At 48.1% G+C, this 16,668-nt stretch overlaps 1 protein-coding gene across 1 annotated transcript in view; it reads right to left on the reverse strand.

The window, feature by feature from the left end:
- The window catches only part of LOC144598819 (peptide chain release factor 1, mitochondrial-like), a 30,377-nt gene that overhangs the window by 2,988 nt on the left and 10,721 nt on the right, over window positions 1–16,668 (reverse strand). The window contains exons 6-8 of the mRNA XM_078409274.1: window positions 9,821–9,993; window positions 6,555–6,672; window positions 3,130–3,266 (exon numbers count right to left, since the gene is read on the reverse strand). Coding sequence (XP_078265400.1) covers window positions 3,130–3,266; window positions 6,555–6,672; window positions 9,821–9,993 — 428 coding nt within the window. The remainder of the gene's footprint in view (window positions 1–3,129; window positions 3,267–6,554; window positions 6,673–9,820; window positions 9,994–16,668) is intronic.

The following is a 16,668-nucleotide window of genomic DNA, read 5'->3' on the forward strand; positions in this document are numbered from 1 at the left end:
TTGGTTTCTTCTTCAGACTGATGGGGGGGGGGGGAGGGGAAGCTTGGAAAGATAGGTCAGGGTGAGGCAAAAATGGCAAGTGATAGGTTGTTGGAGGTGAAGGGGGTTGTTTGGCAGAAGAGTGGTGGACATATAAAGGTAAAATGGAGATAAGGAAGGAAGAGGAGTGAAATGTGAAGCCGGGGGCAGCCTATGGTGGAAGAGGGATAAAAGGCAAGTGGGAGACTCAGAGTAATGAGGAATGGGAGACGCCCGTAAGGTGGAGGGCAAAGGATGAGGTTGATTATTGCAGTGGGAGAAAGGTTAATGCACGAGGAAGGGGAGAGTCGGTGAGGTTAATTGACATGGAGAATTCAATGTTCATATTGTTGGGTTGTGGTCTATCGAAGTGTTGTTTCAGTTTGCATGTAGCCTCACTCTGGCAATATAGGAGGCCAAGGCAAAAAAGGTAGTATGGAAATGAGAAGGCCACTCAAAATGGAAACTGGCAGTTCCAGCAGGCTTTGGTGGACAGAATGCAAATGGTAGGTGAAATGGTCACTTAGTTTATACTTGGTCTCACTGATGTGGCCACATTGGGAGCACTGAATGTAATAGATGAGGATGGAAGAGAACCTCTGTCCAACTTGGAAGGGCTGTTGGGGTCCCTGAATGGAGGTGCGAGAGGTGTGGGGATAGGTATTTTTATCTCCTGTGGTTATAGGAAAATGTGCCTGGGAAGCAGGTGAATTGGGTGCGGAAGGATGAGCCAAGAGGTTATGGAGAGAGGACTGCAAAAAGCAGAAAGGGCTGGGGACAGGAAGATGTGACTGGTCTCCAACAGTTTCTTTAAGGCAGGCAGAATCTAACAGTAGTGATAACCTATTTTCAAAGTTTGGATCAGGAAAGTAGAATTAAAGGATTATGATGTAAAAGATCAGGAAACTGAATGTGTGGATCCAGAGAACGAGGAATAGAAGGCACAGGTGGGTTTAGTAGTCTATGGGCTCTCATAGTGGCGAAACTTGGATAGGCATTCAAATAAGAAATAATGGGAGCTTGTAACAAAACTAATGCAAAACACACGGTGGCTGGTCTCTTCAGAACTACTATGACGGAGTGGATGCAAGTCATCATCAATCCTAAGTAGTTATAAGGTAGGAAACAATTGTATAGAGCAGGGATCTCTAAACTATGGCCCGTGGGCCACCGGGCTTGCCACGAGATTTTATCCGGCCCGCAGCAAGCTCTTAGGCGGCGGGGATTGGAGGAAGAAGCTGCCGGCGAAGGTTCACCGGAGAATGGTTCGCCACCGACCCACTAAATGCTTCTCTGAATGCTTTCAAGAGAAAGCTAGATAAAGCTCTTAAGGATAGCGGAGTCAGGGGGTATGGGGAGAAGGCAGGAAAAGGGGTACTGATGGAGAATGATCAGCTATGATCACATTGAATGGTGGTGCTGTCTCGAAGGGCTGAATGGCCTACTCCTGCGCCTACTGTCTATTGACCCAGAGCCGGGGCAAGGCAAGAGATCGCAGCGCCCCCTCGCAAACAAAAAACTCAAGGAAACTTCCCTCCTTGCCGCCGCTCATCCCAGGGAGGGGGGGACGGGTGAGGGCGGGAGCACGGGGAGGGGGAGTGTGTCAGAGGTGGGTGAAGGAGCGCTGCCACTTGCGGGAGCTATTCCCTCCCCCCTCTCCCAGAGCCAGCGAGATCTGCGCCGCTCCGTCACTCTCCCCCGGCCCCGTCTCCCTCTAACGCAGTGAAATAGGAACAAACACAAGTGAAACATCCCTCCTCGCCGCCGCTCACCCCGGGGATGCGGGGCCTCTGAACAACAACTACACTTGTGTTCTTATTTCGCTGATTTGGAGGGAGACGAGGCCGGGGATGAGAGTGGAGGAGCGGCGCGGATCTCGCTGGCTCTGGGAGAGGGAGGGAGCAGCCCCTGCAATTGTCGGCGCTCCTTCACTGGACCCTCTGACACCATCCCCCTCCATGCACTCCCACTCTCACCCGCTGCTCCCTCTACCCCGACTCTGTCCCCCCTCTACCCCTCTCTCTCCACTTTCTCCCCCAGTGGTGGTTACTGTATTTTTTCTGTTTTATAAATAATTGTATACATATGGTATATATATATTCCAATATTTCAAGCTCTCTTTAAAAATTGAATATTATTTATTTGTTGCCATATAAACCTAATGTAAACTAACCTAATCTAACCTAACCTAGTTTAAACTTTCCTAATCTAATCTAACGTAACCTAGTCTAAACTTTTTTGAGTTCATTTAATTTATAAAACTCACACTTTATTTTTTCCCTATGGCCTGCAAAAATGAGCCAAATATATAATGTGGCCCTCATGCTGAAAGGTTTGGAGGCCCCTGGTGTAGAGGATACATTCTGCAAAGGGAGATAGATCAATTAAAGGAGTGAGCAAAATGATGGTATATGATTCAAGCTGGGGAAATTTATAAAGTTGAAGTAAACAGTTCAGGTAGTGGTGAGAGTAAGCAGAGTGTGAGAGAAGGTGTCAGAAACAAAGCAAAATTAAGTACCTTTATCAAAGTATTTGTAAAAAGTTGAGATAAATGGTCTTTATCGAGTAGCTATGATCGAGGTGTGAATGCAAACTGACCAAAGCTGGGAACTAAGTAATACAGGCTATTTGTGTTGTGGAATAATGGACAGACTGGAAAAGGTCTGGGATGGGGAAAGGATGACAGGTCACATTTTAACCAGTAATTTAGTTTAGTTTACGGATACAGCATAGAAACAGGCCCTGTGGCCCATCGAGCATCCCATTCACACTAGTTCTATGTTATCCCATTTTCTTGTCCACTCCCTATACACTTGGGTCAATTTACAAAGGCCAGTTAACCTACGAACCTGCACGTCTGCATTGTAGGAGGAAACCGGAGCACCCAGAGGAAACGCACAGGAAGAACTTGCAACCTCCACACAGCACCAAAGACCCGAGATCTGTGTTGAACCTGGGTCTTTGGCGCTGTGAGACAGCAGCTCTACCAGCTGTGCCAAAGAGCCGCCCTTCTCAACAATTTTCCCATTGGCCCACCCGATTTTCAGAAGCGATAAACCTGGATCACATTAAAAATAGGCGAGATTGAAATAGATTCTTATGAACTCTTACCTGCATTTTACGGGTATTCTGCATCTTTTCCAGTTTTTGTTCTGCAATCCTCTGGTACAATTTTGTTTTCAATGTACGCATGGCCAGCTTTTTATTTTCTAACTGTGAACGGTGCTGTTGACATTCTATTGTTATACCTAGAAAAGTTTGGATGCATTCATGAAACATGATATTTTCAAATAAAAACTGAAAATGCTGCAAACAATCAGCAGGTAAGGTGACATCCGTGGAGGGAGAAGCAGATCTAATGCTTCAAACTGAGGAACTCTCCCTTCTGAAAAGCTGGTGCTAATATTTTGACTATACTATTTCCAACTTTACACAATAGGGGAAATATTTTCTCCATTTATTATATAAATTTGTTTAATATCTTAAACATCAATCCTTTTCTATATTCATTCCTCACAAGTTATCCCTTGAAGCATCTGTCCTTCCGGTAAATCTAAATGGCACTTGCTCCAGGTCAGTATATCTTTAAGCACTGTAGTGTGTCTGGAATTGGTTATAATATTCCAGTTGTAATCTAGCCAGTGCTGCACACATCAGTGGCATCGTCTCTGCCATCTGCTCCAGCCTGTAGTTGTAAATGCCAGCATTCCAAGAGCCTTTTGATTCTGGAACGACTCGCTCCAGAAAATTTTAAACAATTTAAATTTTCAATGGAACACCCACCCCTTCCTCCAGTTTCTTTGGACATGAACTACTTTCAACTTTTTCACCATTCAGAAAGCTGAAAGTTATTTGCCATAATCTTCAATGTATCTACCTGCACTCTCACAATATTTGTGTAATTAGAAAATTTTGATATGTAGTCATCATATAGAAACTAGGTTAAAGAGAAAGGGGCAGAGATCAATGATAGGGCGGAGATCCTCTGTCTTCTCAGTCAACCCCTCAGAACCAAAGATAACTTGCTTCCAGTCCAGTCCAGTGTGAGGTGGTTGAAGAACCTTCTACGGGAGCCACAGAGTCTGTACGGGCGGACACTCCTGGTTTTTTTAAGGCCTTGCGTATTCCATGCCATGATGCTTTCCCGGAAGCTCCTTCACTGTTAATTAACCAAATACAAAACCCGCAGAACTAGAGAGGGCAGCAAATCATTCCTAAGACCAAAGATTATTTAAGAATATCACCTTGTCCACAACTTTCTATTTAAAGCTCCTTTGCTCCCCAACCTTTTCCCTGCAGCTTAAAACTTTTTTTAAAAATCCATGTCATTACCCAATTATGAGGAAAGATTATACAACTGAATAATATTCTTTGCTTCTCTCTTTGTGGATACTGCTTGACCTGCTGAGTGTTTCAAATATTTTGTTTTCATTTTAGCTTTCCAGCATTTTGCTTTGGGATCATTGTTCACAAATTTTAGGTCTGCCTTATATTTTCAATTGTTCAATGATCATAAGGGATAGGAGTCGAATTAGGCCATTCACGTCTCCTCCGCCTTTCAATCATGGCTGATCTATCTCTCTCTCCTAGCCACATTCTCCTGCCTTCTCCCCATAACCTCTGACACATCTACAAATCAGAAATCTATCTATCTTTGCCTTAAAAATATCCACTGACTTGGTCTCTGCAGCCGTCTGTGGCAAAGAATTCCACAGATTCACCACAATGGTGGGGCTCATGTTGTCGACCTCCCCGTGGTGAGCCCTGTCAACTGACGTCAGTCAGGCGAACGACAACAGACAGCAGAAGCAGCTTCATAACTTCAGTTGCCTCAAACGCAAGAAGAAGAAGAAGACCACAATGGTGCTGAACACAACAGTATGTGGCTGATGCACAGCAATACATTTGCACTGCCCGATATCGAAAGAACACTAGGATCCCCTTGATGACTGAATTGGATAAAATGTGTTCCACATGTGCCCATCTCCAATCTTTCAGTGGGGCAGACTAAAACTAAAAGCAGTGGACCAGGTGAAAATCGTTAAATTTGTTTATTTCTTAGATTACAAACATAAAGATTAAGATTCAGTCAGATTTCATCTGCTTTGTTCACTGGCTCTCTCCACTGGCTTTCCTATTCAGTTCCAAGAGCACAGGAGAAAGGATACACGAGAATGCAAAAGTTGGAATATGGAGTGAAAAGAGGAAAGCAGTTGGATGAATTCAACAGATTAGGAGCATCAGCGGTGGGTTGGAGAGTCGATGATACTGTTCCCACCCATCATCTGGAGACTAATCTATTCACTGGACTTTAGAAGAACATGAGGAGAACTCATTGGCATGTGAAAAAACTTTCATTGCGTGGATGCAGGGGGACTCTAGACCCAGGGGGCCACAGTCTCAGGAGCTTTTGACACTGAGTTGAGAAATGTCTTCACTCAGAGGCTGGTGAACGTGTGGAATTCTCTACTGCCGATGTCTATGGAGGGCAATTTGCTGAACATATTTAAGAAAATTGATAAATTTCTAGATGCAAAAGGCATAAAGAGTATGGGAATCATATTGATAGATCGCTCAGCCCGGACCATATTAAATGGCAGGGCAGGCTCAAAGCACTGAATAGCCCATGTCTGCTCCTGTTCATGAGTTCAGTGATTTGGCAGGTGACCCACTAAATAGATCTCCCATGCCTTGGGCCGTAGAGAAATAGTGTACCTCAATATTATGGCATCTTGCCATAATGCCTTGGTATTAATCTCACCCCTACCCACAGGACAAGAAAGACAGATATAGTGGATTAAATATATAAAACAGAGAGAATGTCCCTGGTGATCCTTTTATCCGACATGCACATTTTAAAATATGGCAGATGGAGACCACAATTAAATTTTTACACACATAGCTAATGTTTGCCAGGATCAGGAAGCCTAGCAGGAAAATAGTGAGCTAGATCCCTCTTTTAATATTCTTAGTGAGCTAGAAGGAATGAGTCCTCCAGACTGTATGGCCTCACCCTCTCACATATTCTGTATGACACCCCATCTCCAATCTTGCTGACAATCTGGATCCCCTCCAAACTAAGTCCTAATCATTGTGGACCATTCTCAAGACCTGTGCTACAACCTTTGGATGCCGATTCTCATATCTTATTAGTATAGCAAATTGGCTGACTGCCAATCTAATCAGGTGGCAATTAACTGGATAACCTTCTCCGAGTTTTCTTGGGGTGGGGGAGGGTGGTTGTTGCCTCCCTGTAAATATCAGTGTCAATTAGATTTTGACACAATTTAAATCTGTAGCAGACCTATTTGACTGCAACTTCGGAATCTCATTCTGTTGGCTTGGAGATAAATCTTAACCTATAAGAATCCACAAACATACTACTAAAATATAACTTGCTTTCAATTTTTCCCGAGTAAAAGTCAACATTTTCGAAAGTAGAAGCCGCTAAGCTTTGGTACAAATTCTGCCTTAGATGGGAAAACATTTCTGCAAGAAAAAACAAGAGTTGCGTGGGAAAACATGCATCTACTCACTTGTTGGAATATGGATAATTCTCACTGCACTGTCTGTCGTGTTTACGTGCTGTCCCCCTGCTCCTTTGGCTCGAAATGTATCAATCCTCAGATCATTGGCATCTACTTGAATATCTAACTAATACGGAGAGCAGATCATTAGCTATTTGAGGTTTCCAAGTAAACACAGCTCTAACAATTCAGTTTGCACAACAATTTTAGAAGACTAAATTTAGTTTAGTTTAGAGATACAGCGCAGAAACAGGCCCTTTGGCTCTCTGACCTGGGATCCCCGCACATTAACACTATCCTACACACACTCGGGACAATTTACACCTACACCAAGCCAATTAACCTACATACCTGTACGTCTTTGGAGTCGTTAGTTGAACACATCTGAGGGTTATGAAATATGGTGCCGGAGAAACAAATTGGATACTGTCCATCTAGTGGCATGAGTGGACAACACAATTGTGACTGGAGACAGCTAGTACCAATCATGTGGAACAACAGATCACTTGGGCCAATCTTAGTCCCGCCCCGGCAGAGACTTGCACGTCGGCAGTCAGCGTTGAACGCACAGGCACTGGTAAGTGCCTTTCGCAGCTCCATGGTAGGGAGTGGGCGTGGCGGCTGAGTGGGTGGAGGGGAGGGTGGGGGTAGGGGGAGAGTGGGGGTGGGGGGAGGGGAGAATGGGGGTTGGGAGGTGGGGGAGCGGGGAGGAGGGAATAGGGGAGGAGGGAATAGGGGTGGGGAATGGGGGTGGAGGCAGGGCTGGGGGGTGGGGGCAAGGGAGGGACAAGTGCGGGTGGGGTAGGGGGGATGGAGTGGGGGGAGGGAGGGATAAGGGGGATTGAGTGGGGGGGGTTGAGGGTGCTACACCAATACTGGAGAGGCTTCGAGTCCAGGGCTCACTCAGTGACGACACCCTCTCCCCTTCCCTGTTCCCCCTCCACGAGGAATGGGTCCAACGGGTCCACTTGGTCTAGTATGACTTATATATGTCAAGGTTTATCAAATGAAATTTTTATATGTTATGCTGACCATGTTTGTTTAGGGTCAGAGGTCAAATATGACTGGTCACGTGTTTGACCATGTGAGGTCACTCACGTGACCAGTCATATTTGACCTCTGAGCCTAAACAATTTTTTACATTTTTGGTCACACACGTGATTAAGAATGGCCAAAGTGATCTGTAGTTCCACATGATTGGAACTAGCTGTCTCCAGTCACAATTGTGTTGTCCACTCATGCCACTAGATATCCAATTTGTTTCTCCAGCACCATATTTCATAACTCTCAGATGTGTTCAACTAAAGACTCCAAAGACGTACAGGTATGTAGGTTAATTGGCTTGGTGTAGGTGTAAATTGTCCTGAGTGTGTGTAGGATAGTGTTAATATGTGGGGATCGCTGGTCAGTGAGCGAAAGGGGCTGTTTCCGCGTTGTATCTCTAAACTAAACTAAATTTAGTCTTCTAAAAGAATGGCCCACTTGTGGATGGTTTGGATTTCAGGAGAACAAGTTCAAGTCCTTTTTAGGAAGTAAAATCAGGGCAGTACTTCCATAGTAAAAAGCATGGTCCCGAAGAGTGTTGCAGAATAGAGAGATCCAGGATATAAGTACATAGTTCCCTGAACACGGTGACACAGATAGTGTGGTGAAGAAGATGTGTAGAAACAGCAGATGCAGATAGACACAAAAAACTGGCGTAACTCAGAAAGTCAGACAGCATCTCTGGGGGAAAAGGAATAGGTTACGTTTTGGGTTGAGGCCCTCCTTCATACTCAGTCAGAAGAAGGGTCTCGACCGGGAACCGCCTCCTTTTCTCCAGAGATGCTGTCTGACCGGCTGAGTTACTCCAGCTTTTTGTGTCTGTGGTGAAGAAAATGTTTGGCATGTTTGCCTTCGTCATTCAGAGCATGAATACAAGCGTTGGAACATCACATACAAGTTATTAGGGAGATCACACTTGGAGTATTGTAGAGACAAGAAACTGCAGATGCTGGGATCTTCAGTGAAAAACAAAGTGCTGGAGGAACTGGTCGCATCAGTAGAGGAATTAGAGTGGCGGGTCAGGCAACATCAGTGGAGGGAATAGGCTGGTGTCATTTTGGATTGACTTCCATCTTCACGCCGAGTGTAGTAGGCAGGAGAAAGCTAAAAAAGAGGTGTGGTTGGAGCAAAGTCTGGCAAGTGATAGATGGATACAGGTGTTGGAGGAGGGTCGATTAGAACCTAGGTGGAGTAAATGTCAAAGGCTAGATGTAAAAAGGAGAAGAGTATCAGATAAGGAAAGAAATGTAAAGTTGAAAAGGATGGAAGTGAACTAGGGGAGACGGGTAAGCGGAATAAAAGGAAAATATGGGACTTGTGGTTGGAGATGAGCACAGAGAATAGAGGAGTCCTTTCCAGTGCCAAACAAGTGTGCTCTGTCCACCATGGCCTGCTGGAGCTCTCAGTTACTAACCTTTTAAAACCCCTTTCTATTCCTTTACTGACCTTTCTATCCTTGGGCTCCATTGTCAAAGCAAGGCCACACTCAAAGTGGAAGATCAGTACCTCATATTCTGCTTAGGTGGGCTACAACCCAATGATATGAACACTGAATTATCCACTGTCAAGAACACTGGTTCCATGTCCTACACACTAGAGGCAATTTACAGAATCCAATTAACACACAAACCTGCACGTCTTTGGAAAGTGGGAGAAAACTGGAGGACTTGGAGAAAACCCGTGTAGTCACAGGGAGAACATACAAACTCTGCATAACCTCTCTTCCACAAACAGCAATTACTCATTTTTTAAAAATATTTTTTAAATTACTAATTTTTACAGTAACATTAGTGAAATCATAGGATATTTGGGGACAAGGGGAAATATTGTGAATACAGAAAGATCATAGATCAGATACAGGAAACTGATTTCACTAACTTCAGATAGTCCCTGCTTTCCCTCTCTATCCCCTCCCCCTTCCCAGTTCTCCCCCAGTCTTCCTGTCTCCAACTACATTCTATCTTTGTCCCGCCCCCTCCCCTGACATCAGTCTGAAGAAGGGTCTCGACCCGAAACATCACCCATTCCTTCTCTCCCGAGATGCTGCCTGACCTGCTGAGTTACTCCAGTATTTTGTATCTACAGGTCAGATACATATTTATTGAATGGTGGAACAAGCCTGGTATTGTAAGAGGCCTCTTACTGTATTCCTATGTATTTGGCCCCAGCCATCCCTCCCTCCCCCCTCCACCCCCTTCATATATTAAACAAAGGAGTATGTCACCTCTCACCTCATCAATCTGGGGTAGAACAATAACAGCCATGGTTCCAGTGTGGATACGTTGCATCCGTGATGACAGGCCTACTTCAGGAATTCTCTGAACTCTGTGGGTTCCACCTTCATGTCTTAAGAACCGATAGGCATTCTCCCCTGAAATATATGCTGAGGCGTGGTGCAATCCTCCTAAAAGAAAAACAGTAAAAAGCATATACAGATTGAACCGATTAACCATCATCTGCAGTCATTGGCAATAATGGACACCAGCACTTTGTGCCTCTTCACTTTAAAATGAGGCGTGGTTGCAGTTGGCCTTCCTCCACTCTCACCTGCTGTTGCTTCCAAGGTGGAGTTTGTCAGCCACTCTGGGGGCTGGTGGAGGAGGCGGCGGTGGTGGGAGAAGGAGGAGGAGGGGGGTTGGGGGAAGAGGCCGACTGGACAGAGCAACGGGGAGGCACCAGCGGGGAGCGGATAAAGCTACTGCCGACAACAAGAAACAGCTGCAGCTGAGAGGGGCTCGCTGGTCCACCTTGCGAGTCGGGAGTGATCGGTAGATACAGAAGCCGGAGCTCTAGGTGGCAGGGGACACAGTGGGAGCTGGGGATGGGTCGGCAGGTCATTCCATTCACATTCAAATTACATTTTATAATTTTATTTCGGTTTCTGGCACTGCATGGTGCTTTAGAGACATGGGAGGAGTGTCATTAGCGGGCCAGGGGTGTATTGTTTCATATTCACGTGACCTCTGGTGGTCTGGAAAAACGGATGAACCAGAAAGGCCCTGGTGCAGAGGGTGCCGAAAAATCAGTGTTCAACCTGTACAAAGTTATAGGAGCTGCTGGTGTCCTGAGCAAAAACTAAAGTGCTCACCGAGTCAGGCAACATGTGTGAAGGGAAATCAACTATCAATGTTTTCAGATGGAAACCTTATTCAAACTGATTAGAGTAGGGGGGAGAAAGCTAGAAAAGAGAGGTGGTGGTGGGACAACTTCTGCAAAATGTTAGGCAGATGCAGGTGAAGTGGAGTGATTGACAGATGGGTCCAGTAAGTGACAAAGGCTAGAAGTGAAAAAGAGACAAAAGAGGTGTCATATAATGAAAGAAGAGGTGTGACATGTAAAGCCAGAGGGAGGGATATGAATGGAGGGGGACGCGGGAAGAGGAAAGGGAAATGTGGGACTTGGGGATGGGACATCGGCATATGAAGAAGGGGACAGGAGCAGGGTGAATGGGATGGTGGGAGAAACGTGTGCGCATGGAGTGGGGGGGAGAGAGAACAAAGGAAAGAAAGGGGAGAAGGGGAGGTATTACCTGAAGTTGGTGAATTCAATTACCATTGGGCTGTATGCAACCCAAGTAGAATATTTGCGTACTATACAATACAATATCTTTATTGTCATTGTACAAGTACAATGAGATTAAGATATCGCCACTTCCATATCGATATCGTATCATTATGAGCTAGCAGAATTGCTAACTATTTTAACTCCTCTTCCCATACCAACCTTTCCATCCTTGGCCTCCTCCATTGCCAGTGAGACCAGACGCAAACTTGATAAACAGACCTAATATTCTATTCCAAGAAAACGGGTTGTATCTCAGTTTTGTGTAACGCAAAACCATGTCCTTTGCACATGCGTTCAGAAATTGAAGTTGAGAAAAATAAACTGGGTTTTGAGGCGGGCCAAACCACTTTGGTATTGAACCTTAGTTTGTCGGGCTCAAACTCTCGTATGGACCGGGCGTAATCTGGGCTGACCAATCACGCGGTCGGGGGGGGGGGGGCCGTCGTGTGCCAGGAGAACAAAGGATTTGGCCGTTGGGATTTGAACTCGGGCACGCGCGGGGGTGAGCGACGGGGCTGTATCGGTTAATGATTAATCAGAGTGTTTACACGACGCTCCTCAGTGGTGACCCCGACGATCCAAAACGGCTTATTTTGGATTTTTACCATGTTTGCAGCCGGCAACCTGGACCAGCAGAATGCAGTTTTGGTTAAACTGCCCATTTTCTGGACATCACAGCTCCAAGTGTGGTTCAAACAGGCTGAAGCCCAGTTCCACATCTGGCAGATCACGGCCGATGCCACAAAATATTACTACGTGGTCAGTGCGCTGCAACAGGACACTGCCGGGCATAATCGATTCCCTTCGCCAGCCATCATTTGCGGGCAGGTACGAGGGCCACAAAGCGCTCCTTTTGCGCACTTTCAGTCTCAGCCGCCCTGACAGGGCAGCCAGACTCCTTCACATGGACGGCCTCGGCGACCGCAAGCCATCCGCGCTTATGAGCGAAATGCTCGCCTTGCTGAACGGCCACGCGCCCTGCCTCCTGTTTGAACAGATGCCTGATGACATTCGCCTGCTCCTTGTGGACGAGGATTTCACCGACCCCCGCCGGGTAACTGCCGGCGCGGACGTGCTGTGGCAGGTGAAACAGCAGGATGGCGCCACCATCAACCGGATGGAGGCGTGGCCTCGGCGGGTCAAGCGGCCGGTCCCAGCCTCCACCGAAGGTGCGGCGGTAAAGCTTGACATGAGCGATGCCAGCAAAAGTACGTGGTGCTACTACCACCAAAGGTGGGGTTCTGAGGCCCGCCGATGCCGACCACCCTGCGCGCATTCCAGGAAACGCCTTGGCCGGCCGCCAGTAGCGGCTACTGCGGCATCGCCTCCTCTACACCTGGGACCATCAATCAGGGCGGCGTTTTCTGGTGGACACGGGAGTAGAGGTCAGCCTTTGCCCCCATCGGGAGCCGACACTCATTCCGGTAAGCGGGGACCTTCTCTGGCCGCCGTCAACAGCAGCAATATCAGGACGTACGGAGTCCACACGATCCCACTCACTTTCGGCTCCTGTCACTTCACCTGGCTTTTCACTATCGCCGGTGTCTCCCAACCGTTGCTGGGCGCCGATTTCCTCCGGGCTCACTCCCTGCTGGTCGACGTGAAGAGACAACATCTCGCTCATTCTGAGACTTTTCCCGGAATGACGCCTTGCGCCACGCTGACTTGACTGCGCCGCATCTCGGCTCTGCGACTTCCTCCGATAACGAATACGCCCGCATCTTGGCCGATTTCGCCGACATTCTAACCCCCCAGTTCACAACGGCCAGCCCCAAGTATGGGGTAGAGCACCATATTCCCACCACCGGACCGCCACCATGCACATAGGCTCCCCCCCGACAAGCTCTAACTGGCCAAGGACGAGTTCCGCAGGATGGAGGAAATGGGCATAGTGCGCCGCTCAGAGCCCGTGGGCATCTCTGCTTCTAATGGTCCCCAAAGCGTCAGGGGATTGGAGGCCCTGTGGGGACTACCGCCGTCTCAACGACCTCACAACGGCCGACCGGTACCCTGTCCCTCACATCCAGTACTTTACGGCGCCACGATTTTTTCAAAAACAACCTGGTACGTGGCTACCATCAATTTCCAGTCCACCTGGACGACATCCCTAAGACAGCTATCATCACCCCCTTCGGGCTCTTCGAGTTCCTGCGGATGCCTTTCGGCCTCAAGAACGCCGCTCAGGCTTTCCAACGGCTTATGGACATGGTAGGCCGCGGGCAGGATTTCCCGTTCATTTACCTTGACGACATCCTCGTCACCAGCCGCTCTCGCCAGGAGCACCGCGCACACCTCCGGCTGCTCTGCCAGTGGCTCAGTGAGCATAGCCTGGCCATTAACCTTGCTAAGTGTCAGTTTGGCCTCCCTTCGATCAGTTTCCTTGGCCACATCAATCGGCATGGCGCGGTCCCCCTTCCGATCAAGGTTGAGGCCATTTGCCAGTTTCCCAAACCCTCTACTGTGAGGGGACTCCAAGAGTTCGTTGGCATGGTGAAGTTCTATCACCGTTTTGTGCCAGCAGCCACCGGGATCATGCAACCGCTGTTAAAGGTCCTAGTCAGAAAGCAGAGAGACCTCCTTTGGGACGATGAAGTCACGACTGCTTTCAACAATGCCAAAGCCGTGGGCGGTGTGCTGGAACAGCTGATCGATGATAGCTGGCGGCCCCTTGCCTTTTTCAGTCGTCACCTGAGACCTCCCAAGCAGAGGTACAGCGCTTTTGACCGAGAGCTCCTTGCGCACTACCTGGTCATCTGGCATTTCCGCTACTTCCTCGAGGCGGTCGCACAGAGAGAGGACGAGGAGATGCCAGCCTACCGCACCGCACCGCCTTCTCAGGCCTGTTGTTGGAGGATGTGCGATTCAGGCCTGCTGACACCAAGCTCCTTTGCAATGTGTCTACGTGACAGTCGAGCTTGGCGCCGCCGGAGTTTTGACATGCTTCATGGTTTGGCTCACCCTTCCATACAGGCAACAACGACTCTGGTGGCGGCCAATTTCATGTGGCACGGGTTGCGCAAACAGGTCGGCAACTGGGCCAGAGCGTGCATCCCTGCCGGACTTCAAAGGCGCTGTTGCAGAATTTCGACTTGCTACACCAGCATTTCCACCACATTCACGTCGACATCGTGGGACCACTGCCTCCATCCAGAGGTGTCACCCACCTTCTCACCATCGTGGACCAATGCACAAGATGGCCTGAAGCCGTCCCGCTCTCAAATGCCTCTGCTGCGACGTGTGCACGTGCCCTCACTGCCCACTGGATCACCCGTTTTGGTGTGTACATCTCCTCTGACAGCGGTGCGCAGTTCACCTCCGAGTTGTGGTCAGCAATGGCCCGGCTGCTTGGCACCACGCTACGGCCTACCACCCACAGGCCGACGGCCTAGTGGAACGTTTTCACCGTCACCTGGAGGCATCCTGAAAGGCATGGCTCACGGGCCCGGACTGAATGGACAAGTTGCCGTGAGTACTGCTGGGAATACACACTGCCATGAAGGAGGATTTGGCAACTTCCTCGGCCGAGCTGGCGTACGACATCCCGCTTACGGTCCCAGGGGATTTCATCCCGGCAGCACGTGGACATCAGGAACCACCCTCGACGATGCTGACACGTCTCCGGGAGAAGGTGGGCACGCTCTCTGCCGTCCCGAAGTCCCGCCATGTACTCGCCCCCCCCCCGTAGGAACCACCGGCCCTCACAAACTGCCAGTATGTTTTTGTTCACCGTGATTCCCACCATATGCTACTGTAAAGGCCTTGCTAGGGACCTTTCCAGGTACTGCAACACGGTGCCACGACTTTTGTCATCGACATGGGCGGCAGGCACGAGACTGTCTCCGTGGACCGTCTTAAGCCGGCACACTTGGACATTGACTAACCAGTGCAGGTGGCACAACCCCGCCACCGAGGGCGTCCACCGACACTTCTGTACCCACCCTCAACTCTGCCAGCTGCGACCCTGAACACAGGAGAAGCGTGCACGCGATCAGGCCGCCTCATTCGTCAGCCTAACCGCCTCCATTCCTCCGGTTCTGGGGGGGGGTTCCATGTGGCGGGCCGAGCCACTTTGGTATCGAACCTTAGTTTGTCGGGTTCAAACTCTCGTGTGGACCGGGCGTGATCTGGGCCGACCAATCACGCGGTCAGGGGGGGGGGAGACCGTCGTGTGCCAGGAGAACAAAGGATTTGGCCGTTGGGATTTGAACTCGGGCATGCGCGTGTGAGCGACGGGGCTGTATTTGGTTCATGATTAAACAGAGTGTTTAACAATGTGTGGACCTCACCTTTTTTTACCTTTTTTCATGTAAAATTTGAGCGAGTGAATTTTATTCTGTACCTCAAACTTTTGGCCATGATTTATTCATTCCATAAGGAGAATTTCTGTTACCCAATCACCTGTATTACAGACATGGTTAAAAAAAGGTCTATACCAAGGAATTCAACATTCCATGGTATAGAATCCTGAGGCAAGACTGGGAAGTAGGTAAAAGAGAATGCATCAATGCAATATTAATTAAGTAGTCCACTACTACATTAGTGCGAGAGTATATGCTTCCTCAAAAGACAAAGGAAGTTCAGCAAGAATCCAACGAGTCTTACCAACATCTACAGTTGTACCCTGAGGGGACGCCTTGCAGTTTGGTCTGGCAACAGCTCAGTCCAAGACTAGAAGAAATTGAAAGTCGTAGATGTAGCTGAGACCATCAAATGGTGCATGTGATGAGAAAATATCAATATCAATCTGAGGAGTATGAATGTGGCGAGGTTGGCGGAGCACATGGCCAAGGTATTAACCAAAGAAGTCTTTGCGTGGGATAAACTACAGACCTACAAACAGACAGCAGGAGAGTGAGGGACTGATAGATATGAGAGTGTGGGACAGAGAGAGAGACAGGGGGACAGAGAGATATATTGAGAGACATTGTAAGACAGAGAAAGAGGCATTTGGTAAAATGTGCAGGGTAATGACAGATGGAATGTAATACTGATGAGTACAACGTGGGGTAACTTTGTGGGGTAACCAAGTCTCTTCAAAAGAGCAAATTATAGAGTATTTTAGAGCAGTCCATAGTCCATTTGGTTGGGAGTTGATAGGTTGTGAGGTGCCATCTTGGAAAACCTGAATCGGCATTTATTCTCGACTGGCAATGTTTCTATTGACGCTGGTGTTTTGAGGTCAGGTTGATGGAGGTACAAAATAATTAAATGGCAATCAGTCATCACTAGTGTATAAAAAAATAACTGCAGATGCTGGTACAAATCGAAGGTATTTATTCACAAAATGCTGGAGTAACTCAGCAGGTCAGGCAGCATCTCAGGAGAGAAGGAATGGGTGACGTTTCGGGTCGAGACCCTTCTTCAGACTGATGTCAGGGGGGCGGGACAAAGGAAGGATATAGGTGGAGACAGGAAGATAGAGGGAGATCTGGGAAGAAGGAGGGGAAGAGAGGGACAGAGGAACTATCTAAAGTTGGAGAAGTCGATGTTTATACCACTGGGCTGCAAGCTGCCC

The sequence above is a fragment of the Rhinoraja longicauda genome, chromosome 12, assembly GCF_053455715.1.
Source record: "Rhinoraja longicauda isolate Sanriku21f chromosome 12, sRhiLon1.1, whole genome shotgun sequence".
Classification (NCBI taxonomy): domain Eukaryota; kingdom Metazoa; phylum Chordata; class Chondrichthyes; order Rajiformes; family Arhynchobatidae; genus Rhinoraja; species Rhinoraja longicauda.